The sequence below is a fragment of the Macrobrachium rosenbergii genome, chromosome 39 (genome assembly GCF_040412425.1).
Source record: "Macrobrachium rosenbergii isolate ZJJX-2024 chromosome 39, ASM4041242v1, whole genome shotgun sequence".
Lineage (NCBI taxonomy): Eukaryota > Metazoa > Arthropoda > Malacostraca > Decapoda > Palaemonidae > Macrobrachium > Macrobrachium rosenbergii.
The window spans coordinates 14,598,403-14,624,323 of NC_089779.1; the positions used below are offsets into that span (position 1 = coordinate 14,598,403).

The window sequence follows — 25,921 nt, forward strand, 5'->3', positions numbered from 1 at the left end:
GCTTTAATTCCTCATTACATCATTCTTCTCTCTATTGTTTAAATATGATTTTTAATTACATAATTACCTTCCTGGGTAATTTATTTCCGTTTCTTTAGGAAAACATTATGGTACAATTTTGGTTCACAGACATACAACGACAAGTCATGATTCATTCTCTCTCTCTCTCTCTCCACCCAGTTCAGGTATATTTACATATACGAACTGAAACTAATGGCATCATACTTCATCTAAATTATTATGCCCAGCATTACCAAGTAATTTCAGTCTTTTCTTGATACCATTAAAAGCTATATATATATATATATATATATATATATATATATATATATATATATATATATATATATAATTCAATGTGATTGTGAGAAGCTTGGTATAGTGTTATAATATATATATATATATATATATTATATATATATATATATATATATATATATATATATATATATATATATATATATATATATATATATATATATATATGTGTGTGTGTGTGTGTGTGTGTGTGTGTGTGATTTTTCGATATTTAGATACTAAGCTTTTCTTGCTCATAAAAATTTAGCCACAAATACCATTTTCTAGCGAATTCACCAACCCCTGCGAATAACTAACACAAAATGCAAATTATAACTGACGAGTGCATCTCCCCTGGCCAGGATTCGAACCTGGGCCACTGATTTACATACTGTAATAAACGGTCGACTTGACCACTCGGCTATATAAAGAGGAATATTAGTTGGAATCGACTCTGCTGTACATATTCCTGTCGAATTCAGATTCTGTTCTTAATCGACATCAACCGACCTCCACCACGATTGCTTTTTACAAGTAAGTTATAACAGTTGGCTAATTACGAATGTTTGTCTCTTAAACACGTTTACATTTTTTACAGCCACAAATTCGATATTAAGTCATGTTTGTGGATTAATATCCCGCGAATAGACACATACTCATAAGCACACACACATACACACACACACACACACACACACACACACACACACACACATATATATATATATATATATATATATATATATATATATATATATATATATATATATATATATAAACACGTGACTTTTACTTTTACAAATTAGACCTGAAGTGATGTTTGTGGGATAATATTCATAAACATACATATATATATATATATATATATATATATATATATATATATATATATATATATATATATTATATATAAATATATATCTATACATACATACATACACACACACACACACACACACACACACATATATATATATATATATAAATAAATAAATAATGTCCAAACTTGCCCTTGTTAAACAATCAAGTTTCCCTGTTACTTTTCAACTACAAGTCATCCAACGTATCTCAGAATTAACTACATCCGACACTTCAACCAGCATAATTCCTGTCATTAAGTTATTATATTATCCTATCCCTACCACTAAGAGGCTTATAGATATGATTCACATTATTCATAGTTCATTCACTTTATTCATTCACGTGTCGGTGTCAATAAACAAATGTTGTGTGGCCAGTTTCACTAACAAGTAAATCAATTATTCTCGTTTAATGTTTCTATAAAATCGACAATTTCTTTAACACTACTCTTGTTTACTTACCTCGCTCTATTTTTCCACATCTTGGGGTATTCGCAAACACACACATAAGCAAACATGACCTTATTATACCTTAAGAGAAAACATGGAGATTCATTCTTCACTTTGACACTAAAAATGAAACACTTTCTCCTACAGGAAATTATCATTCTCCCTCTCAGAGACATCACGTTTCCTTACTATCCACGGCTGCGTTTGTAACTCTCTGTTTCTCCTCTGAGAATCCGCCTGTCTCAGAGGTCACAAAATGTCTCAGAGATTATAAAAAAAAAACTTCCTTTTTTAAAATTTTTGCTCAAGTGAATTGAAATATATATTTATTTTCCACGCGATTTCTTGTCATTTAGTTTTTTAGTTTTCACTGCACGAATGGATAAATCTCGCGTTCTCACACAAAAATAAAACTATAAAACTTCAAATCTGATTACACAGTTACAAGACGACACGTCGATTCAGAAGGAGATCTTAAATAACAGAATAAATACAAACTCATTACTCTTTCCTCCCCTCTCTGAGTGATACCACCACACTGACTGATTACGTTTAAAAAAAAAAAAATTTCTAAAACGAAGTTAGAATCAAAATCACAATAGTCAACATCACATCATCAACCATTCTCTCATTCTTTAAGAGCCTACTTTTAAATACGTAAAAGCCAGGAGCTCACTGCGATATATCATCTTGTTAACATGAAACTCTTCTTTATGATAATCATAATAATAATAATACTCTATAAGGAACTCTATGTGATGAATACTACCGAGAGAAATATCAATCGGAAAATCAAACGCTTGAAAGATGAAGGATGGAAACGACAACATTGTGTTTGGAAACGTCTTGGGCAAATCTGAAAATTCACTTAGAATTCACTTAGGAAATAATCGCGATAAAATGATTCCATATTGAATCCGTTCCTGGAGGCTACTACCCACTAGAAGCAGCCGTTGCCCCAGCACCCGCACCAGGGCAGGTCAATGGCGGGCTCCTTCTTTTTGTTGGTGTTGCTACTGCTCTTGCTGTTGGCACTGACCGAGCTCTTCTCGGAGTCCCTGCGAGCGCCCGCGCCCGCGCCCGCCGCCCCCAGGGGCGTGATGTCGCTGGCGTCGTCGTTGATGGCGTTCTCGCTGATGCTCTCCATCTTGCTCAGCTTCTTCTTCTCCTTCTCCGACGCCAGCTTCTGCTTGCCGGCGTCGCAGGACATGCTGCGTCCGATCTTCAGGCGGTTCCTGATGGCGGCCGGCAAGCTGTGGCTGGTGGGTATGAGGGCCTCTTGCTCCGACCCGGAGACCTTCCGCAGGATGCCGTTCGCCAGGGGGATTGGCCCCAGGGAAGAGGAGCACGGGTGGCCATGGTGCTGCTGATACTGGGGCGTTAGCAAACCCCGGGGCCCACTCGGGACGTCGCGAGGCTGTTCTTCGAAAACGACGGAATTGGGCCGGGGCCTCGGGGATTCTGGTCCCCTGGATTCGGTCGAAATGAGGCGCGGATGGCGCCGGCCGCTCACAGGCGAACCACCACTAACACTACAGGGGGTGGTGGGCGTTTCTCCGCCCCGATTACTTCGATACAGGGATCCCGTTCGAAGAAGGTGTCCAGCACCCAGGGGAGTGGAGGCGTTCCCAGTACTGACTGCTAAGCCTCCACCTCCACCTCCTCCTCCTCCTCCAGCTCCCCCGGGGTCACGAGGAACACTTCCATCGCGCGCGCGAGGCAAACCACTGGTGGGCGAAGGTCTCTCAGGTAGTTTTAAGTTTACTATACACCGGCTAGAAAATGTTTTCGTGGGTTTCGGGGCCATACGGGAATCAGTTTGTATATTGGCCTCAGGGCGGCTCCCTCCGACCCCGTCTCTCCCATCGACACGTTCACAAGATTTATCACCCGGGGGATGTTCCGAACACTGCCCACCGTCTTGGGATAACTGAGTCGATACATCGTTATGAGGAACATCTGTGGGGAGAGAGACATTGCCCCCGTGGGGAGTGGGAGGGGGGGCACACGTTGACGATGCCAATTTACCACTCCAATCAGGCACATGCAACTGGGCAGGGGCGTCGGGCCCTTGAACAGTGAGGACGATGCGACATCCCCCAACAGTCACGTATTTGGGAAGCTTCACGTGCTTCTTGAGTTTCATACGAACGAATCTCTCGCCTGTATCGACACCTTTATAAAATCTACGCTCGAGTTCACCGATGATTGTGCCAAAGGCCGATAACAGAATGACTAAAGTGGCATCCGCAATATAATGTGGAACTCCCGTCAGTGCTAGCACTACTGACTCTCTGGTAATATCAATGAGAGGGACCTTGCCTCCCCTCACTGTCAAACCACTTGTTAATAGTTGCTGAAGGGCATCACGCCGTCCCAAGCTGATATACGCTGCTCTCCCCACTACACGAACACCTCGAATAGCTACCAAAGTTCCTTCTGCTTGCTGTTCTAATTCATCAATAATTTCTTGCGTTGTTATGTCCCAAAGTTGAGGCATGTCTGCTACAGACAGCATAATAGTGTTTGGTTCTATACTATTGAGCCTTACAAGGGAAGACCGAGGAGTATACACAGAAACCAAGGGCAGCCCCGCCTCCAAGGAAGAGGAAGTGCCGATGTTGGAGGCACTGCTGGAGGCGTAGAGGCTGCCAATGGGGCTGCCAGGAGATCGAGCCATATTTGCGGCAGCGGCGTTAAGGCCTGCCCCCAAGGACTGGCTGCGACTCCCGTCTAATGACCCAGAAAAATAATAGGACGACCTGGTGTAGGTGACAGTCGTCGAGTGGGAAGCTTCGGGCGCCTCCGTCACGGACAACTGCTTCACTTCCTTCAGCAGAGGGCCAGGATTAGTGCCACTTTTCACTTTTTCGATGACTGTCGCCGATCTCCTCCTGACGGTGGCGTACCCGGGTTCGGGTCCGGCGTCTTCCTTGGATGGGGTAGAGGGGCGTTCCTCCTCCATGGGGAGAGCCATCGCCATAGGCTCCTCCGTCAGGTAGTTCCTCTTGTCGTAGTGGAAGGAAGAAGCGAAATCCAACAGCTGATCGAGGTTGTAGTGGTCCCCCTCGGTCATGTAAGTCTCGGCCTGAAGGGGCTGCTGCAGGGGGGGTTTGGGGGGCCCGCCGCCGTCAGCCACGAAGTGATCCGCCGACACCGAAGGATTGGCAGCAGCTGAGGAGGAGTCGGGCGGAAGGCACACCCGCACCGGCCCTGGCTGGGCCAGTCCGTCTACTACTACTGGGGCAGCAGGACAAGAAGAAGCAGCGGTGGCGGCGGAGGCCAGTCCACCCCCACTCACATCACCGCACCCGCCGCCCACAGCGCTCACACAGCCACTACTGCTGCTGCTGCCGCCACCCTCGGAGGCCGCAGCAGACTGACGCAACGAAGACAGCTCCACACTTTGCATCTTGCCGCGGTAGACTTTCTGCAAGTTCTCTAAGTTGTCGTCGGCCTCGACGTTGACGTTTTCCCCGTCGGCGTCGGCCTCGTCGTCTTCGGCGTCGTCGTCGTCGAAATCCGCATCGTCTTCCTCGTCGATTCTGAGTCGACAGTAGTTGTTGCGGGGGGGAGGAGGAGGTCGTCGGAGTAGTAGCAGCTCGCCCTCCTCCGCCTCCTCTTCTTCATCCTCGTCCTCGTCGCCTTCGTCAGCGTTGTCGTCGTCCATCGTCTTGACGAAGCCTTCCAGCTTATCGCGGTCTTCGCGGAGCGTCCACACCTGCTGCTGCTTCAGCGTCTCGATTTGACTTCTTCGGCTTGCGTAGGTCCGACTGGTCTCGGGTCGACCTCAAGCGTTGTTGATTCACTCGACGAGGCAGCGGCGCATGCGCGCTTACTCCCCCGCCTCCCCCTCCCCCTCCTCCTCCTCCTCCTCCATTCTCGAACGTCGGCTCCTCCGCTGCTTGACCGCTTGTCCCATTTACGGTCGGCCTTTGCCGAGTGTATTTTATCTATTTGTATTTTATCTATTTACTTCCCTCTTCTTTTCGTCTTTATCACGATTTATCGACTGCCTGAAAAGGGGGGAAGTTAGTGGCACTTACCTGCGACACGGGCGGGCTAATTCGCGAGAGAGAGAGAGAGAGAGAGAGAGAGAGAGAGAGAGAGAGAGAGAGAGAGAGAGAGAGAGAGAGTTCCTTTTAAATATGCATCGTTCTTCTGAAAGAATTTCCTTGCCAACTGCAATAGTTTTATAGACTTTGCTGATTTTTTGGCAAGGGTGAATACAGCATTGAGATACATTTTTTTTTTATTTTCATGATGCAGTTATTTATCAATAAACACAACTAATGCAATCAATCAATGCAATCGAAAAATTTGATGCTAAATGATATTAAACTTTTGGCCACATATAAAATATAGCAAACACACAAACATACATGCAAGCACACGCATATATATATATATATATATATATATATATATATATATATATATAAAATATTGTACATCATATACTCTTATTAGCATCAATATTGAATGTAACAAAGACTAAAAAGGTTTAGAAATAAAAACAACAAACATCAGTTCAATATTTATTTGGAATTTGAACAAAATGAAACTTTTTTCATAGGAAAAGAATTCATTTAAGTAACAAATTAACTCGATTAAACATCTTTGCTCCTAAACATTTTATATCGTAATTTCTTTTATTTTTTTTTCTTCAAAACTGTTTTATAACTTTACACTACCAAAAGCACCACAGTATTAATATTATTATTATTTTCATATTTCATTTTCGACTTTGGGACACCAAGACTTGGAAATCAAGAGTTTGGAAAAACCAAAAAAAAAAAAAAGAAAAGAAAATAAGGGAGAAATAAAAAATGCGAAGGTCACAACTCTAAACAATCTGGCCTAAGCTGACTGACTGACACCTTCCACCTTATTAATGGATAACTTTCTAAGAAAATAACTATTACAAACAACAACATTGATTATAACAACTCTTACAAAATATTAAAATTACAAGCAGCCGGAAGCTTTCGCAACGCGTTTCTTTAAGGCTTCATCAACATCATGACGGAAATTTATTTATTTTTTATTCTATTCTGTCGTGAAAAATAAATGCAGAATGTTTTAATGTTCTACAAAATGAAACGGGGAAAAACCGGTATAACTGCCAATGATAACTGCATGTGATTTATGATAATATTTTTCGTTATATTCTTATATGTATAAAGGTAGGTATGCATATATATATATATATATTATATATATATATTGTATACATATATATACAGTATATATATATATTATATATATATGTATATATATATATATATATATATATATATATATATATATATATATATATATACATACATATAAACATACACTCTTCTTTAAATGCATAGTCATTAGGTATCTACTGAAATCAATCAAAATCCTTTTTTATTTTCTTGTCGCATTGTTTAGGTCAATATTTCAAATCTTCTCTAAACACCTGGAAGTCGTTAGACACGACATAGTTCATGTAAAACGAAACAAAAGATAGAGAAAAATAAATAATAAACAGGATTTTTATTTTCTTCGAAAATACGTGAACATAGCGAGACCAAAACTTCGGTATAAAATGCCTTCCATATATCATGTATATCACTACAGCTAGGAAAAAATACGCAGTGTCTATGGGCCTACGATATATATTTATATATATATATTTATTTATGTATATAAAAAAAAGTTCATTCTTCAAGTTATAACTTCAGGAAAGTGATTATGGCCAGAATTACCCAGAGAAAGTAAACTGTATTTCCGGGTACAGAAAGATGAGAGCAATAAAAATGTTAAAAATTGTTTTTTTGCAACGTTTATATTCATAAATGATAAAACTACGGTTGGCATAAATAACGATAAAAAGACTTTGAAGTAATAATAATAATAATAATAATAATAATAATAATAATAATAATAATAATAATAATAATAATAATAATAATAATAATAATTGCATAAATAGGAAGGAACGTGATTTAACTGGCAAAACTCACGAAAATAAATCTGTCTTAAGTAAAAGTTAAATCATAATAATAATAATAATAATAATAATAATAATAATAATAATAATAATAATAATAATAATAATAATAGCATAAGGAGGAAAAGAACCCGATTTAACTGGCAAAACTCAACACAATGATTCAGTTTTGAGCAAAATTTAAATAATAATAATAATAATAATAATAATAATAATAATAATAATAATAATAATAATAATAATAATAATAGCAAAAGCAGGAGACAAGCCTGATTTAACTGGCAAAACTCACCAGAATGAATCTGTTTTGAATGAAAATGAAATCATCAATGATCGTGATTTAAAAACGGAATTTAATCAAATACAGGGAAATAATAACGAACTAATTAACGAACTAAGCAATTACGAATTACTTCCCGAATCAAAGACACGGTAGCCATCATCACTTTCCTTCGAAACCGCTTCGCATTCCCAATAGTTCTAAGCGCAGTGGCTGTCGTATTTATCGGCGAGATTTATAAACAACAAACGTCTCCGTTTCAGTCGGTCAAAATTCTTTTACGGGGAATCATAAATAACGGGGTATTACTGCCTCTGACGGAATATGCAATATTATTACTCATAAAAATACTTTCGAATCTAGGCCTACTGCCCTACACTGCGTTCAAAATAAAACGTATTTTTTTTTTTTTATAATCCCCAGCCTAAATCTTCGCACTAGGCGAGGACTCCTAATGTAGCAACCAATAAGGACCACTTTTGCTTCACCTGATTAACCAGAATCACTAAGAATTTCTAAAGCAGTTGTTAGAAAACAGAAATTGGGAGCAACTCGTTTTTATAAAAAACATCTCAATTTGGCAATACTTTTTCTTTTTTTTGTACTGATACAAAATAAACCATAAAGAACTCTCTTTTATTAACCAGACAATATTTCGTAATAACGTTGGGTAAGGGGGGGGGGCGCTTTTCTGACTCAGTGAAAGAGCCTTCATCTTGATATGAGCACAGAAACAAAGAGTGAAATCAGTCAGTGTGTTGGTTTCTAGCAAATAATTACTTCATTTTGTTGGGAAAGAACATCTTTCTTAAATCAGTATCAATGGTCTAACAGTGGTTCTCAACCAGGGGGGAATTACAGAATTTCGGAGGGGGGAGGGGGAATTGTGACCACAGATTAGCAGGCTCAAACTGGCTCCAGGACCACACAAAACGCAGTGTGCATCCTTCCGCTAGCTTGTGTGTTTGTGTTAGCATTTTCTTGCATATTATTTGGAATGCACCTTTTAAGGCAGACAATTTTGGAAAAGGGGGGCGGGGGTTAGGGTTTGTGGGAAGAATGGCATTCTGACATATGATGAAGAGTGCATGGGCTAAAAAGGTTGAGAACCACTGGTCTAGAATATAACAATGGATAATGTAACAGGAAATACACCTTCTGACAGAGCAGCCTTTATGGTCAAAACATTACTAACATCTTTTCTTTATGAGCTGTTGATGTATATTTGTTTAATTTGTCCTGGAAAAATCTTTGTGATAAAAAAATACATATCAGTCTATAAGAATGCATATATTTATTATCAGTGTTCCTGCATGAATATTGACGTATATATCTGTCTAATCTGTCCTGGAAAAATCTTTGTGATAAAAAAATACATATCAATGTATATGAATGTATACATTTATTATCAGTGTTCCTGTATAAATAAGCGAAAGTCTGTATACATAATATACCGTCTTTATGTTGAGCTTCTATGCTCGTGTGTATGTTGACATGTTGACATATGTAGTATATGTTGTCCAGTACATAAAGCTCATAGTTTTGTATACAATTCTTAACCGGAATCATTTCAATACAAAGTTCACCATTGTACTACAATAATTTTCTTTCAGAAATATTTAGAATAATGAACAGGCGTTAGAAAGAACAGCTGGAAAAATTAACATCATCTCTGCCTCATGAACAAATACAACATCTCGTGGTCTGAGCACATCTTATCAAAATTCATATACAAGAAGACAACCAACAACAAAAAAAAAAAAAAGGGTTAGAAAATCATGCAGCCAACAATAGTAAATAAATATTTCATTATCAACCTCGAATCTTGTTATTTAACAACCTGAAAACCAGATAAATGCAATACAGGAGACTACATTGTACAGAGGAAATACCTTCAATCTATAATTGTACAGAAAGGAAAGTAGTAGCAATTACTGACTAGGAAAGAGTTCAAGTTTCAGAATCCTTCGATATCTCAGCTGTAACTGAATGCACATTTCCTAAGCAGGGGACCTTGCTTATATTGGTATACAATATTCGCAACCCAGATCTCCAGGATTAGTGATAGGATATTGCAAGAAGCCGACCACTGTTTGTCGTCGACCTTAGGAAACCATTGAGAATAAAAGTGAGGTTATTTCCATTCATTCCTTCGTCTCTGTCTGTCTGTCTAAAATATATCTCAGGAAACTACAGATGGATTTAAAAAATTCTTGTGGGGGGGAGGGGGGCTAAAATATATCTTAGGAAGCTACAGATGGATTAAAAAAATTGTTGTGAGTAGGGTGGGGTGGGGGTGGGGCTACGGCCAAAGATGGTTTGATCCGGTTTTTGAAAAGGATCGAATCCATTTTTTCCAGTCTAAATGAATTAAGACCTTATGAAAGTGAATCATAGGAACTAGAGTAACTTTAGTTTTTAATCAACAAAGATAAATAAGCAATTACTATAATTTTCAGAGAAGGAGAGAGATATATAAGTAATGTTGGCACTTCAATAAATTAAAATGCGTAAGCTATGTACGCATTTTTTTAAACAAATAAAGATACAACTTCGACAGGAATTTCCAAGACGAACCACAACGTTTTATTCTTTTTTATTAACATATATCTTTATAAATGACAAAGACAAACGTTTCCACCCAAGAGTCCTATTATGTTAAAATTCAAGGCAAATTCATATTTCAACCAACATAACATCGCTTAACCAATACCCATACACGTTTCGTTTCTGTATTTGTACGGTGCCTGTAAAGTCCTCTTTCCTGTATGAATACAAATTTACTAGTCTTTCTCTCTACTTCAGTCTATAACATTATACACTGTCAGTCTGTAACAATATTCACTGTCACTCTGTAACAATAGTCACTGTCAGTCCTTAACATTATTCACTACCACTCTATCATTATTCACTGTCAGTCTGTAACATTATTCATTGCCAGTCTATAACGTTATTCATTGTCAGTCTGTTCATTATTCACTCTCAGTCTGTAACATTATTCCTTATCAATCTGCAACATTACTCACTGTCAGGCTGCAACCTTATTCACTGCCAGTCTGTAATATTATTCCCTGTCATTGTGTAACATTATTCACTGTTAGCCTGTATCATTATTCCCTGTCTGTCTGTCTGTCTGTATCATTATTCCCTGTCTGTCTGTAACATTATTCCCTTTCAGTCTGTAACATTATTGCCTTTCATTCTGTAATATTATTCAGTGTTAGTTTGTAACACTATTCCACTACTCCCTGTCAGTCTGTAACATTATTCACGGTCTGTCTGTAACATTATTCCCTTTCAGTCTGTAACATTATTTACAGTCAGTCTGAAACATTATTCCCCTTCAGTCTGTAACATTATTTACTGTCAGTCTGAAACATTATTCCCTGTCAGTCTGTAACATTATTCCGTTTCAGTCCGTAACATTATTCCCCTTTCAGTCTGTAATATTCTCTGTCAGTCTGTAACAGTATTCACTGTCAGTCTATAATATTTTTCACTGTTAGTCTGTAACATTGTTCCCTGTCAGTCTGTAACATTGTCCACTGTCAGTCTGTAACATTAGTCACTGCCAGTCTTTAACATTATTCACTGTCCGTTTGTCTGTCTGTCCATCAATGCTCTCCAGTCTCACATGACGAGAAGAATTTTGTTCACTCAATTCCCGAGTTTTAAACTTTTCTCATGTGGCAAAGTAAAAATAAAAATACTTTTAGCTCTTCAAACATGTTTAACAAAATGTCGCAGGTAAATGAGGAGTTAAACACCTTTAAAATTCCTTTCTCTGTTGTGTTAACAAAGTCAAAGTAATCCTTCGACTTGACAATTATTCTCTTAATTAAAAAAATAAGGGAACTTTCATGACAAAATAAGTCTTCATAAGTTTTAATATCAAGCTGTCAGTTGCAGAGTAGTTGTATAGTATGGTACAGTACTGTGAAGATATTTTTATTATAAAATAACTAAAGTTTCTCCTGTCAGAAAAAAAGTACAGAGCCACTAAAATTTAAAAAATGACTCCACCTTCTGAACCTAATTCTTTTCTTCGAATCAAACCTCCTATTAAATTTGCCAACCTCGAGATATATTCTAAAATATAGCTTTAACTCTAACCAAACCTACAAAATAAAAGACAAAAAGATCATTGAATAATTTCAAAAGCAGTGACCTCAACCAACGCCAAAATGAAGCCAAGGCGTCTGGTTCCCTACAATAATTCGTTGAAAAATTTATTGAAAAATTTAACGAAAAATTTATTTATTTATTTATTGAAAAATGACAAAGCTCCGTCCGACCGTAACTGGCAAATCTTTCGGTGACATAAAATGCACTTAGCAGCGATTTTCAATTAGATTATGAATTCCTGAATTTCAGTGAGGGGGAAACGCTCATGAGCTTGAAGAATTGAGCCCATTCTGCACTTTATATATATGTATATATATATATATATATATATATATATATATATATATATATATATATATATTATATATATGTATATTATATTTATATATATGTATATATATATATATATATATATATATATATATATATATATATATATATATACATATATATATATATATATATATATATATATATATATATATATATATATATATATATATATATATATATATATATATATATATATACATATATATATATATATATATATATATATATATATATATATATATATATATATATATATATATATATATATATATATATATATAGATATATATTATATGCAGAAAATCGACATTATAATTTTGCAAGGCCATAATTTTACATCCTAAAACTTTAAATTTCTCAGATATAAGCCTTCTATATTCATTCTCTCCTTCACTGTTTATCCCTGGAAACCCAAAGCCGCACGCTTTGTTTTTAGGCCAATATAGCCTTATGCCAGCATGGGTAGCTGCTCCTTGAGCGGACCATAATCATGCAACTTCTTAGTGAATAATAAATTTAATTATCTAACAATAAACAAAAACCCTGGAAGACGGGAGACAGGACACAATGACCCCCTTTGATGTTTTTAGACTTTTTTTCCATATTTGGGCAAAGACGACAAATGGCATTTATTGTTAGATATTGAGAACTTCCTAGGTGTCCTAGGCCTATAAAACTGTGTCTTGTGGTTCTGGTCACAGTAACCTTTCTACGGATGACCTAGGCCAGGCGTAAAACTTCCTCTTGGGGTCATGAGACCCTATTTCGGTCATTCATAACATTCTACTTATCTATAATGCTTTGGAAAAACTAATTTTCTGTTAAACTGATAACAGCAAAGCGTGGCACTTACCACAGACTGGTATAATAGTATATTAACTTTTTTCAATCTCGTCTAATATGTTTGGAGAAAGCACTTGTTTTATATCACTTGAACCAAAGTTAATCCAAAACAAAGGCAAAAATTCATATATAACTTACATCTTCTCAGCTTCCAGTATCTCTCTCTCCACCCAATCCCTCTGCCAATAAACTTGAGCCAAATTCATCCCACTTTCCTGTTTTTCCAGAACCTCCCCATCTCCCACCTTAAGAGTTTTCCAGAGGGGAGAAAGAAGGAAGTACGGTTGGACAGTACAGCTTTCCATGAATGAGTGAATCTAAGTGGACTGAGCAGTTCTGGCATTTTGGTGTTGGTTCCCTCCTGGGAAAATTCCAAAGAAAACTTACTTAACACGTGATACTACGGTACTTGGCCCGCTTTGAAATTCTGTCCCAACCAGCCAGTCTGCTATTTTGCCATCTTTACTAGTGATCCTTTTCCCATTAATCTTTATTTCTCATTCAACCTGCAGTCATACTCTGTTTATTAAATACTACGTAGTACACAAAAGTAGGCTTAGGTGTGTTTCAACAGGTCTCTCATTAGTCTCCTGATACCTTTACAAATTTACCTCTACAAAAACGACTGTCTACTTCCTTAACACTAATATACTTCTACTTGTTATTATCTCTACCTATCAGCTCCTGTTCTCTTACAACAGGTTGTAAAAACTCTCATCTGCTTGTAAAAAAATAACCCACAAAAATAGAAACACCAGAGGAATTGTCAATGATTTCAAAAAACATACTTCGAAAGGAAATTTTTAGACATTGTGTTTCATTTTCTTTGGAGGAGAAACAATACTTCACGTCAGTGATTACATTCGTCGATAAGCACCAGCCTTCCTTAATCGTCTCACTCACAGCTGCTGACAACCCAGACTTTTACCTTTTCTCATAACTCAAGATTTATTAAATTATTACAAACATTACAGATTTTAAGAATACATTTTAGAAGAAAATCGAAGCAATTATTCACTGAAGAAAGAAGAGAAACATTAAATGGCATTTATCACCAATGACAGAATTTCAGGAGCGACCACGGTCCTTAGTATTCCTAGATCAGGGAACAAATTTCTAGCAAATTTCTCTTTCCCCTCTTTCCATAACGCCAACACACTGACTGACTGATTACGTTTTGATTAGCATTGTGAACGAATTACAATCAAAACCACAATTTGAAAATCATACAATCATTATTACTATAGCAATAAGAGATCACTTCAAGTACAGACACCAAGAACCAGTTAAGATATAACTTGTGTTTACTTTGAAATTCGTTTCAGTACCAAGACTAGTTTCATTAATTTTTTTTTTATAGTCAATCTTCTTTAAAGAACTACATGATGAATACTAACAACAGGTAGCAAGGGAAATATCAACTAGAAAATTAAAAGATAAATATAAAGGATGGAAGTGATAGCAGTGTTTTTAAAACGTTTTTTTGTTTTTACAGTAATTCATTTAATAATAATAATGATAATGATTTTAAATCTGTTTTGGACTAACCACTAAAAGCAACCGTTGCCCCAGCACCCGCACCATGGTAGGTCTATGGCAGGCTCTTTCTTTTTGTTGGTATTGCTGCTGCTTTTGCTATTGGCACTGACCGAACTCTTCTCAGAGTCCCTTCGAGCACCAGCACCCAGCGGCGTGATGTCACTCACGTCGTCGTTAAGAGTATTTTCGCTGATGCTCTCCATCTTGCTCAGTTTCTTTTTCTCCTTCTCTGCTGCCAATTTCTGCCTCCCAGCATCACACGACATACTGCGACCTATTTTCAGGCGGTTCCTTATGGAGGCTGGCAGGCTGTGGCTGGAAGGTAAGAGTGCTTCTTGTTCTGATCCAGATGCCTTCCTCAAAATACCATTAGCTAAGGGCATTGGTCCAGAGCAAGAAGAACTTGGATGACCATGGTGCTGCTGGAACTGGGGTGTTAACAAACCCCGTGGCCCACTAGGAACCTCCCGAGGCTGTTCTTCGAACACAACGGAGTTGGGTCTAGGGCGAGGGGATTCTGGACCCCTGGGGTCAGAGGAAACAATGCGTGGAATACGCCGTCCACCAACAGGGGATCCGCCACTAACACTACATGGGGTGGTGGGTGTGTCTCCACCCCGATTACTTCGATACAGAGATCCCGCTCGAAGCAGGTGTCCAGCACCCAGAGGAGTGGAGGTGTTCCCAGTACTGACTGCTAAACCACCTCCCCCTCCTCCAGGACCCCCAGGGTCACGGGGGATACTGCCATCACGTGTGCGAGGCAAACCACTGGTGGGTGAAGGTCTTTCAGGAAGTTTTAAGTTTACTATACACCGGCTAGAAAATGTTTTTGTGGGTTTCGGGGCCATGCGGGAATCAGTTTGTATATTGGCCTCAGAACGGATTCCCCCAACTATATCTCGCCCTTCAACACGCTCACAAGATTTATCACTTGAAGAAGGTTCTGAACACTGACCACTGTCTGGCGAAATGGGAGTCGTTAAATCTGTATGAGGGACGTCGGTTGGATGAGGGGCACTTGCTCCATGGGGTGTGGGAGGGGGAGCACTTGTTATTTTGCCACTCCAGTCAGGTACATGCAATTGGGCAGGGGCATCACGCCCATGGACTGTGAGGACAATACGACATCCCCCAACAGTCACGTATTTAGGAAGCTTCACGTGCTTCTTAAGTTTCATACGAACGAATCTCTCACCTGTATCGACACCTTTATAAAATCTACGCTCGAGTTCACCAATGATTGTGCCAAAAGCCGATAACAGAATGACTAAAGTGGCATCCGCAATATAATGTGGAACTCCCGTTAGTGCTAGCACTACTGACTCTCTGGTAATATCAATGAGAGGTACCTTGCCTCCCCTCACTGTCAAACCACTTGTTAATAGTTGCTGAAGGGCATCACGCCGTCCCAAGCTGATATACGCTGCTCTCCCCACTACACGAACACCTCGAATAGCTACCAAAGTTCCTTCTGCTTGCTGTTCTAATTCATCAATAATTTCTTGCGTTGTTATGTCCCAAAGTTGAGGCATGTCTGCTACAGACAGCATAATAGTGTTTGGTTCTATACTATTGAGCCTTACAAGGGAAGACCGAGGAGTATACACAGAAACCAAGGGCAGCCCTGCCTCCAAGGAAGAGGAAGTGCCGATGTTGGAGGCACTGCTGGAAGCATAGAGGGGGCCTATTGGGCTCCCTGGTGTTCTAGCTACATTGGCGGCAGCTGCATTGAGGCCTGCTCCAAGGGATTGACTTCGACTGCCATCTAATGACCCAGAGAAATAATAAGATGACCTGGTGTAAGTAACAGTCGTTGTGTGGGAAACCTCTGGTGTTTCAGTGACAGACAATTGTTTAACTTCCTTCACTAAAGAACCAGTATTGCCACTCTTTAATTTCTCAATTACTGTTGCTGATCTCCTTCTGACCGTTGAGTAACCAGGGTCAGGTCCAGTATCATCTCTTGATGGGGAGGAGGGACGTTCCTCATCAGTGGGGAGAGCCATTGCTATAGGTTCTTCTGTTAAGTAGTTTCTTTTGTCATAATGAAATGAAGATGCAAAATCTAGGAGTTGATCAAGATTGAAGTGATCTCCCTCAGACATATAATTCTCTGCTTGAATTGGTTGTAATGGTTTGGGATGGCTGACTGAGGCAGTGTCTGATACATAGTGAGTTGAAGAGACAGACGAAGAGGCAACTGAATCAGGTTGAACACAAACACGTACTTGACCAGGCTGAGAGAGTCCCTCTACTACTACTGGGGGAGGACATGCAGCAGCCAACCCAATACCACTTATTTCCCCACACTGAGATTGACTACATGCTCCACTGCTGCCCATGGCACTTACACTGCTACTGCTACCTTCCACTGTGGCTGCAGACTGACGAAGTGAATATTCCACACTTTGCATCTTCCCGCTGTACACTTTTTGCAAGTTCTCCAAATTGTCTGTCTCAACATTTCCCTCCTCATCATCATTTTCTGCATCCTCCTCATTAATCTTAGACCTACAGTACCTGCTGGGAGGTTGAAGCTCGTCGTCGTCATCCTCATCTTCATCACCTTCATCATCACTGTCATCATCCATATTTTTGACGAAGCTCTCCAACTTGTCATATTCATCACGGAGAGTCCATACTTGTTGCTTCAGTGTTTCGTTTTCCTTCTTTAGCTTCCGCAGGTCAGACTGGCCTCGATCCACTTCAGCATTGATCTCAATGGTGCGCAGGCGCAGTTCTTCATTCTCGAACATGACCCCCCGGCTAGACCGCTTGTCCAACTTGCGGTTAGCCCCCTTAATAGCTCCTTCTTTCTTTTTCGATCGCATCATGGTAGTGGGTGCGCGACTAGCTGAGATGAGGTAGCGCGCACTTACCTGCACCACGCGCAAACAACCCCGCACATAGCGACCTCCGGAGGCGCGCCCCCCAATATTAGGGGGGTCGCGCGCCCCCCTACGGGACGTCCCCAATCCTAGTCACTTAGACCCACCGCCAATCGCTCTGGCGGAGGATACTGCTGTGACCGAGGATGTAGAGGAAGTTCCGCCGCCCCCGCCGACCCGTGGAGAGGACCGCATCCTTCAGGAGGATGAGCAAATATGAAGAGAAGAGAAGGGAAGGGAGGCAGGGGACGAAAGGGATGTAGACGAGGAATAGGAGGCCGGGAGGGGCGGCAAGGAAAAAGGGAAGGGACAGGTCAATACTCGGAAGGTGGACCAAATGTGAGAGGGAGGAGAAACAGAGGAAGAGGAAGGAGGGAAGGCGGAGGTCGCCACTGAAGGAGGCGCAGCAGGAGGCGGCAGGCGAGATGGCGCACCACCTGCCGCTCAGCATCACGGCACCATGTTGACAACAAGAGCTGTTGCTGCTACTTCGGACCGAACTCCCTCACATTCACCAACACTTTCCCCCTCGCCACCACGACCGCTTCCAAGGGTGATGGTGGTGGTGGAAGTAGAGACGATGGTAATGGCAGCAGCCCCTTGTGGAACTACAGATCGCCACCCACAAGAACATGCGTCCGGTGCGAAATCTTTCAATCAGTTCTGGAACAGACAAAAGGCTCTGTGAATCAAATAAGGTCAGTTGTTGTTGCTATTATTATTGTTATTATTGTTATTCAGAAGATGAACCCTATTCATACGGAACAAGCCCACCACAGGGCCCACTGACTTGAAATTCAAGCTTCAAAATAATATGGTGCTCATTAGGAAGTAAGAGAAGGTAAAGGGAAATACAGAAAGAAGAGATGAAGTATGAAGAAGTATGAAGTCTCAAGTATGAAGAACATCGTATGTGGTCTGAAAGGAAAATCATTAACAATCGTGACATCTCGTCACAAAATACCATATGTAAACATCCACGCAAACACATCACACACATACAGTAATTGCCCAATAGCAAGAATATGTAAAAATCCACACAAACACGTCACACACATACAGTAATTGCCTAACAGCAAATATATGTAAACATCCTAACAAACGCATCACACACACACATACAATAATTGCCTAATAGCAAGTATATGCAAACATCCTAACAAACGCATCACACACACATACAATAATTGCCTAATAGCAAGTATATGCAAACATCCTAACAAACGCATCACACACATACAGTAATTGCCTAATACCAAGTATATGCAAATATCCTAACAAACGCATCACACAAATACAATAATTGCCTAATAGCAAGTATATGCAAACATCCTAACAAACGTATCACACACATACAGTAATTGCCTAATACCAAGTATATGCAAACATCCTAACAAACGCATCACACACATACAGTAATTGTCTAATACCAAGTATATGCAAATATCCTAACAAACGCATCACACACATACAGTAATTGTCTAATACCAAGTATATGCAAATATCCTAACAAACGCATCACACACATACAGTAGTTGCCTAATATATCAAACAACAAGATGATTTACGACGTTTTTGTCAACACAACGAAAAAAAATCGAAATACATAGAATCATACAATGAAAAATATAAGGAAAAGGTCTTTGTTTAAATCACAAGATTGTTTTAATATCATACCAATCGACTTCGCGATTAATAAGCCAATAAAGATCTAAATTAAAAGAAATATGAGCTGGTGAGATAGATCAAACTGGTAAGCCAAAGAATTTGTTTTCGAATTTTTCTTCTGATAAACATAAACATCAATCGACATACGTGAAAGTCTTATTTTAGCAAGTATTTATATCAGTCTGTACTCTAAATGAATATATATATATATATATATATATATATATATATATATATATATATATATATATATATATATATATATATATATATATATATATGTATATATATACAGTATATACATATATACATATATATATATATATATATATATATATATATATATATATATATATATATATGTATATATATATATATATATATATATATATATATATATATATATATATATATATATATATATATATATATATAATCTTAGAGTACAGACTAACATATACATAAAAATCAGTCTCCTAATCAGACATACATCATATAGAAAAGGTTGATTTATTAACAGCCCATCAAAACACGAGTATGGCAATGACAACGTCTCTTCTCCGTTGGGTAGTTAATGCCCAGAGGTCTACATCAGCTTTCTTGCCCCTTCAAGACTTTGCAAAGTCATATCCAGTCGAAACATAATTTGACCGGAAAAAAAAAAAAACACACACACACACACAAGATTCAGTCCACTAGTGATTCAAATTCGATCCAGCCCTCCATGTGGAAAAATTAGACAAATTTCTTTAAAAATGAAAACTTCAAATAAGAACCAAAAAGGCAAAACGAAAACCAATAAAAGATATAATTTTCTAGCATATTAAGAAAGTGTAAAATGAAGGGAAACGAAAGAGTAAAATGAAGGGAAACCAAAGTGTAAAATGATGGGAAAATAAAGGGTAGAATGAAGGGAAACGGAATTATAAAATGAAGGAAAAATAAAGGATAAAATGAAGGGAAACGCAATTGTACAATGAAGGGAAAATAAAGGGTAAAATGAAGGGAAACGAAATCGTAAAACGGAGGGAACCCAACTGTAAAATGAAGGTAAACGAAAACACAGAATGAAGGGAAACGATAATGTAAAATGAAGGGAAATGAAAGAGCAAAACAAAGGGAAACGAACGTGTAAAATGAAGGGACGCAAGTGTAAAATGAAGGGAAATGGAAGTGCTAAATGAAGGGAAACGAAAGTGTACAATGAAGGGAAACGGAAGTGTAAAAAGAAAGGAAACGAAAGTGTAAAACGAAGGGAAAATGAAGTGTAAAATGAAGGGACACGAAAGGGCAAAATGAAGGAAAACGAAAGCGCAAATTGAAGGGAAAAGGAAGTGTAAAATGAAGGGACACGAAAGGGTAAAATGAAGGGAAAAGGAAGTGTAAAATGAAGGTACACGAAAGGGTAAAATGAAGAGAAAAGGAAGTGTAAAATGAAGGGACACGAAAAGGTCAAATGAAGGGAAAAGGAAGTGTAAAATGAAGGGACACGAAAAGGTCAAATGAAGGGAAAAGGAAGTGTAAAATGAAGGGACACGAAAGGGTAAAATGAAGGGAGACGGAAATGGAAAATGAGAAGAAACTACGAAAGGGAAAAATGAAGTGAAACGAAAATGCAAAATTGATGAAAAAGGAGTAAACTGAAGGAAAACGAAGGTGTAAGAGGAAAAAGAAAGTGAAAAACGATGAAAAACGCAAGTAAAAATTAAAGGAAGCGAAAGTGTACAACGAAGGGACACGAAAGTGTAAAATGGTGGGAAATGAAAGGGTAAAGCGGAGGGAAACGAAAGTGCAAACTAGAGAGAGATGGAAATGGAAAATGACTGGACACGAAAGAGGAAACTATGGAAAAAGAAAGTAAAATGAAGGGAACCAATGGGTAAAACTTTGGAAAAAGGAAGTGAAAAATGAAGGGAACCAATAGGTAAAACTTTGGAAAAAGGAAGTGAAAAATGAAGGGAACCAAAGGGTAAAACTATGGAAAAAGAAAGTGTAAAATGAAGGGATACCAAAGGGTAAAACTATGGAAAAAAATGTAAAATGAAGGGAACCAAAAGGGTAAAAGTGTGGAAAAAGTGTAAAATGATGGTAACCAAAGGTTAAACTATGGAAAAAGAAAGTGTAAAATGAAGAGATACCACAGGGTAAAACTATAGAAAAAAGAAGTGTAAAATGAAGGGAACCAAAGGATAAAACTATGGAAAAGGAAAGTGTAAAATGAAGGGAACAAACTATGGACAAAGAAAGTGTAAAATGAAGGGACACGAAAGGATAAAACTATGGAAAAAGAAAGTGTAAAATGAAGGGATACCAAACAGTAAAACTGTGGAAAATGCAAGTGTAAAGTGAATGGGTACCAAAGGGTGAAACTATGGAAAAAGAAAGTGTAAAATGAAGGGGTACCAAACGGTAAAACTATGGAAAAAGAAAGTGTAAAATGAAGGGGTACCAAAGGGTGAAACTATGGAAAAAGAAAATGTAAAATGAAGGGAACCAAAGGGTAAAACTATGGAAAAAGAAAGTGTAAAAAGAAGGGGTGCCAAAGGGTAAAACTATGGAAAAAGAAAGTGTAAAATGAAGGGATACCAAAGGATGAAACAATGGAAAAAGAAAGTGTAAAATGAAGGGATACCAAAGGATAAAAGTATGGAAAAAGAAAGTGTAAAATGAAGGAGTACCAAAGAGTGAAAATATGGAAAAAGAAAGTGTAAAATGAAGGGGTACCAAAGGGTAAAAGTATAGAAAAAGAAAGTTTAAAATGAAGGAATACCAAAGGGTAAAACTATGGACAAAGAAAGTGTAAAATGAAGGGGTACCAAAGGGTGAAAGTATGGAAACAGAAAGTGTAAAATGAAGGGGTACCAAAGGGTAAAAGTATGGAAAAATAAAGTGTAAAATGAAGGGATACCAAAGGATAAAAGTATGGAAAAAGAAAGTGTAATATGAAGGGATACCAAAAGATGACACTATAGAAAGAGGTGTAAAATGAAGGGATACCAAAGGGTGAAACTATGGAAAAAGAAAGTGTAAAATGAAGGGGTACCAAAGGGTAAAATTATGGAAAAAAATGTAAAATCAAGTGATACCAAAGGGTAAAACTATGGAAAGAGAAAATGTAAAATGAATGGGTACCAAAGGGTGAAACTATGAAAAATGTAAAATGAAAGGGTACCAAAAGGTAAAACAATGGAAAAAGAAAGTGTAAAATGAAAGGGTACCAAAAGGTAAAACTATGGAAAAACAAAGTGTAAAATGAAGGAGTACCAAAGAGTGAAACTACGGAAAAAGAAAGCGTAAAATGAAGGGGTGCCAAAGGGTAAAACTATGAAAAAAGAAAGTGTAAAACGAAGGGATACCAAAGGGTAAAACTATGGAAAAAGTAAGTGAAAAATGACGGTATACCAAAGGGCAAAACTATGGGAAAAAATTGTAAAATGAAGGGATACCACAGGGTAAAATCAAAAGGCAAAACTATAGAAAAAGAAAGTGTAAAATGAAGGAATACCACAGGGTAAAACCAAAGGGTAAAACTATGGAAAAATAGTGTAGAATGAAGGGAACCAAAGGATAAAACTATAGAAAAAGAAAGTGTAAAATGAAGAAAGGGTACCAAAGTTTAAACTATGGAAAAAGAAAGTGTAAAATGAAGGGAACCAAAGGATAAAACTATGGAAAAAGAAAGTGTAAAATGAAGGGAACCAAAGGATAAAACTATGGAAAAAGAAAGTGTAAAATGAAGGGAACCAAAGGATGAAACTATGGAAAATGAAAGTGTAAAATGAAGGGAACCAAATGATAAAACTATGGAAAAAGAAAGTGTAAAATGAAGGGAACCAAAGGATAAAACTGTGGAAAATGGAAGTGTAAAATGAAGGGGTACCAAAGTTTAAACTATGGAAAAAGCAAGTGTAAAATGAAGGATAAAACTATGGAAAATGAAAGTGTAAAATGAAGGGGTACCAAAGTTTAAACTATGGAAAAAGAAAGTGTAAAACGAAGGGAAACGAAAGGGTAAAATGACGAGACACACGCAGCATCGACCACCGAAGCCTTGCGTCCTCTTCGTCCGCCGCGCGAGTCAATCCTCAAACTAGGAAGCAGTTACAAGCAACACCACATCACTATTGACTTCGCGTGCTTATTGTCTGCGGGAATGCTGCCAACAAGGCGGCGGGGACACAAACAAACAAACACCCATCACACAAAAGGGACAGAGAGAGAGAGAGAGAGAGAGAGAGAGAGAGAGAGGAACTTCTCCAGTAAAGGGTAGTATAATCTCGCTGAATGAGTTTCTCTCAGAGACCTCTCTCTCTCTCTCTCTCTCTCTCTCTCTCTCTCTCTCTCTCTCTCTCTCTCTCTCTCTCTCTCTCTCCAGCAAAGGGTAGTATAAGCACGTTGAATGGCTGAGTTTCCCTGAGAGAAATCTCTCTCTCTCTCTCTCTCTCTCTCTCTCTCTCTCTCTCTCTCTCTCTCTCTCTCAGGAAGCTTATACCGTCCTTTACTGGAGGATCAGCTGCTGAATGTGTTTGTGTGTGTGTATATGAGAGAGAGAGAGAGAGAGAGAGAGAGAGAGAGAGAGAGAGAGAGACTCTCCCACAAACACATACACACACTCATACAGAATTCCCCAACCGCACCATAAAACCATAGTAAAAAACAAATAAGGACAAAAATAAATCTTATCTTCCATTAAAAATTTCGCAAACTTGAACCGTCTCTACACGACTCACACATACACACACACACACACACACACACACACACACAAAATCCACACAACGTGGACGTGACTCACACAGAGCGGAAACAAAGGCGAATATCAGGCGAAAAATACAAACAATCTGCGAGAGGCCACCATCTTGATGTGAATATCTCGCCACGGTTATGGGACGCGGTCTTCTCACATGCATGAAGCGATAACGATACTTATCTGACTTAGCAAATTTCGTTTGCTATCGTGTTTTAGTTAGATGGCCTCGCGTTATCTTTGCCTTAAACTGCCTTAAAAATTATACATATATACATACACACGAACGTTGATCTTAATAATCAGACATACATACACATACATACATACATACACAAACACACACACAGATACCGTATATATATATATATATATATATATATATATATATATATATATATATATATATATATATATATATATATATATATATATATATATATAACTGCAGCGAGAATTGAGGAACTGAATAGCAATGACTTGCTTTAGAAAGGAACATCGATAACACACACACACACACACACGTACACACACATACACAGGTACACAAACTTACCAACCAAAAAACCGAAATATTGAGAAAAAAATTGCCACCCTATAACAGAATAAAAAAAAAAATAAAAGTTCGAATGACACAACTAAAAAAAAGATAATAATAATGCTAATAACTTCTAGAATAAGAAGCAGAAGTAGCAATAATTGAATAATTTCCTGTGAGAATTCTCAGCAGTGACCAGCAAATGGCGCCATTTACCAAGGGGCTCACGTAGGCTCAAAGTTGTATGGGCTTTGGAGGGGGCGGGGGGTTGGCAGGAGGTGGGGGGCGGTTCAGAGGTGAAACATCTGGACCAGTTGGAACTTGAAATTCACATGTACGAGTGGTCAGAATTTTTTTTTTTTTTCTGGCCATATTATTTCGGAGTAGGGCTTATTTCCCTCTACTTTTTCCTTGCTTATTTTTCCATTCCAACTTTACTGGAACAGAACTTATTTTGCTTTGGTTTTTTATTTTTTCTATTTTTTTCACCCTTTCTATTACTGAATATAACTTACAAATAAATTTCCTCTTAATATTTCACCCCTTGTTTTTGCTTATGTGAAATTTATTTTCTATATTTTCTTAGGTTACTGAAGAAAAATTTTTCCTCTTCTTCTTACTTTCCTAAAAGCTTTTGCCTTCTAAGAAAAACTTATTTTCTCCTATTTTCTTATTTAAAATACACTAACCAAACTTGAAAGAAAACTTATTTTTCCTACTTTCTCATTACTTATCTATCTAGCACTGCTATATTTGGTGTAAAACTTATTTCATTTTATTTTCTTCTTAATCAAATTAAAATCAATTTAACTCCACAACTTCAATATTTATTATATTATAATCCGTAAAGTCATAAATGCAAAATATTTATTATAATCTGTAAAATCATAAATGCAAAGTATTTATAATCTGTAAAATTATAAACGCAAAGTATTTATTATACAATCTATATTACCCCTGGAAACTTATATGACAACCGCAATCACGGCCTTATGAATATGCAGAGAAATTCTAAAATACAGTTAAATTTATTTATTCTTTCTAAACATTATTTCAATCATTCTTACTTCAGCTTCTCAATTTATTGTTTTTCGGGAACATTGTATGAATTACGATCAAAATTTTCTGAGCTGGACAAAATCTGATTGAACAAATACATTACGTCTTTTTAAAGTCAGTTCAGTATGTCAGTTCATTACATCTCAAAGCCTCAGTCACCAAACAAATATCATTCGACACAATTAACCAGTCAAGTACGTCATAAGAACCGAGATAAACACAAAAAAAAAAAATAAATAAATAAATAAACTAAAACAAGGAAGGATCTTATAAACTGCTTCTCCTGCCTCCATAATCACTTGTTTTCA

At 37.9% G+C, this 25,921-nt stretch overlaps 2 protein-coding genes across 4 annotated transcripts in view; both read right to left on the reverse strand.

The window, feature by feature from the left end:
- Positions 1–1,904: 1,904 nt before the first annotated feature.
- Positions 1,905–6,064, reverse strand: LOC136825607 (uncharacterized). Its single transcript, XM_067082193.1, is given in 3 exon segments — positions 1,905–5,349; positions 5,351–5,540; positions 6,060–6,064. Coding segments are annotated over 3 exon segments (2,997 nt in total). The 3' UTR covers positions 1,905–2,547.
- Positions 6,065–14,649: 8,585 nt separating this feature from the next.
- LOC136825767 (uncharacterized) overlaps positions 14,650–25,921 on the reverse strand; it is a 506,720-nt gene continuing 495,448 nt past the window's right edge. For all 3 annotated transcript variants that reach the window (XM_067082615.1, XM_067082618.1, XM_067082614.1), the window contains exon 3: positions 14,650–18,264. In XM_067082615.1, the coding sequence (XP_066938716.1) occupies positions 14,722–17,547 (2,826 nt within the window). In that variant the 5' untranslated portion in view covers positions 17,548–18,264 and the 3' untranslated portion in view covers positions 14,650–14,721. The remainder of the gene's footprint in view (positions 18,265–25,921) is intronic.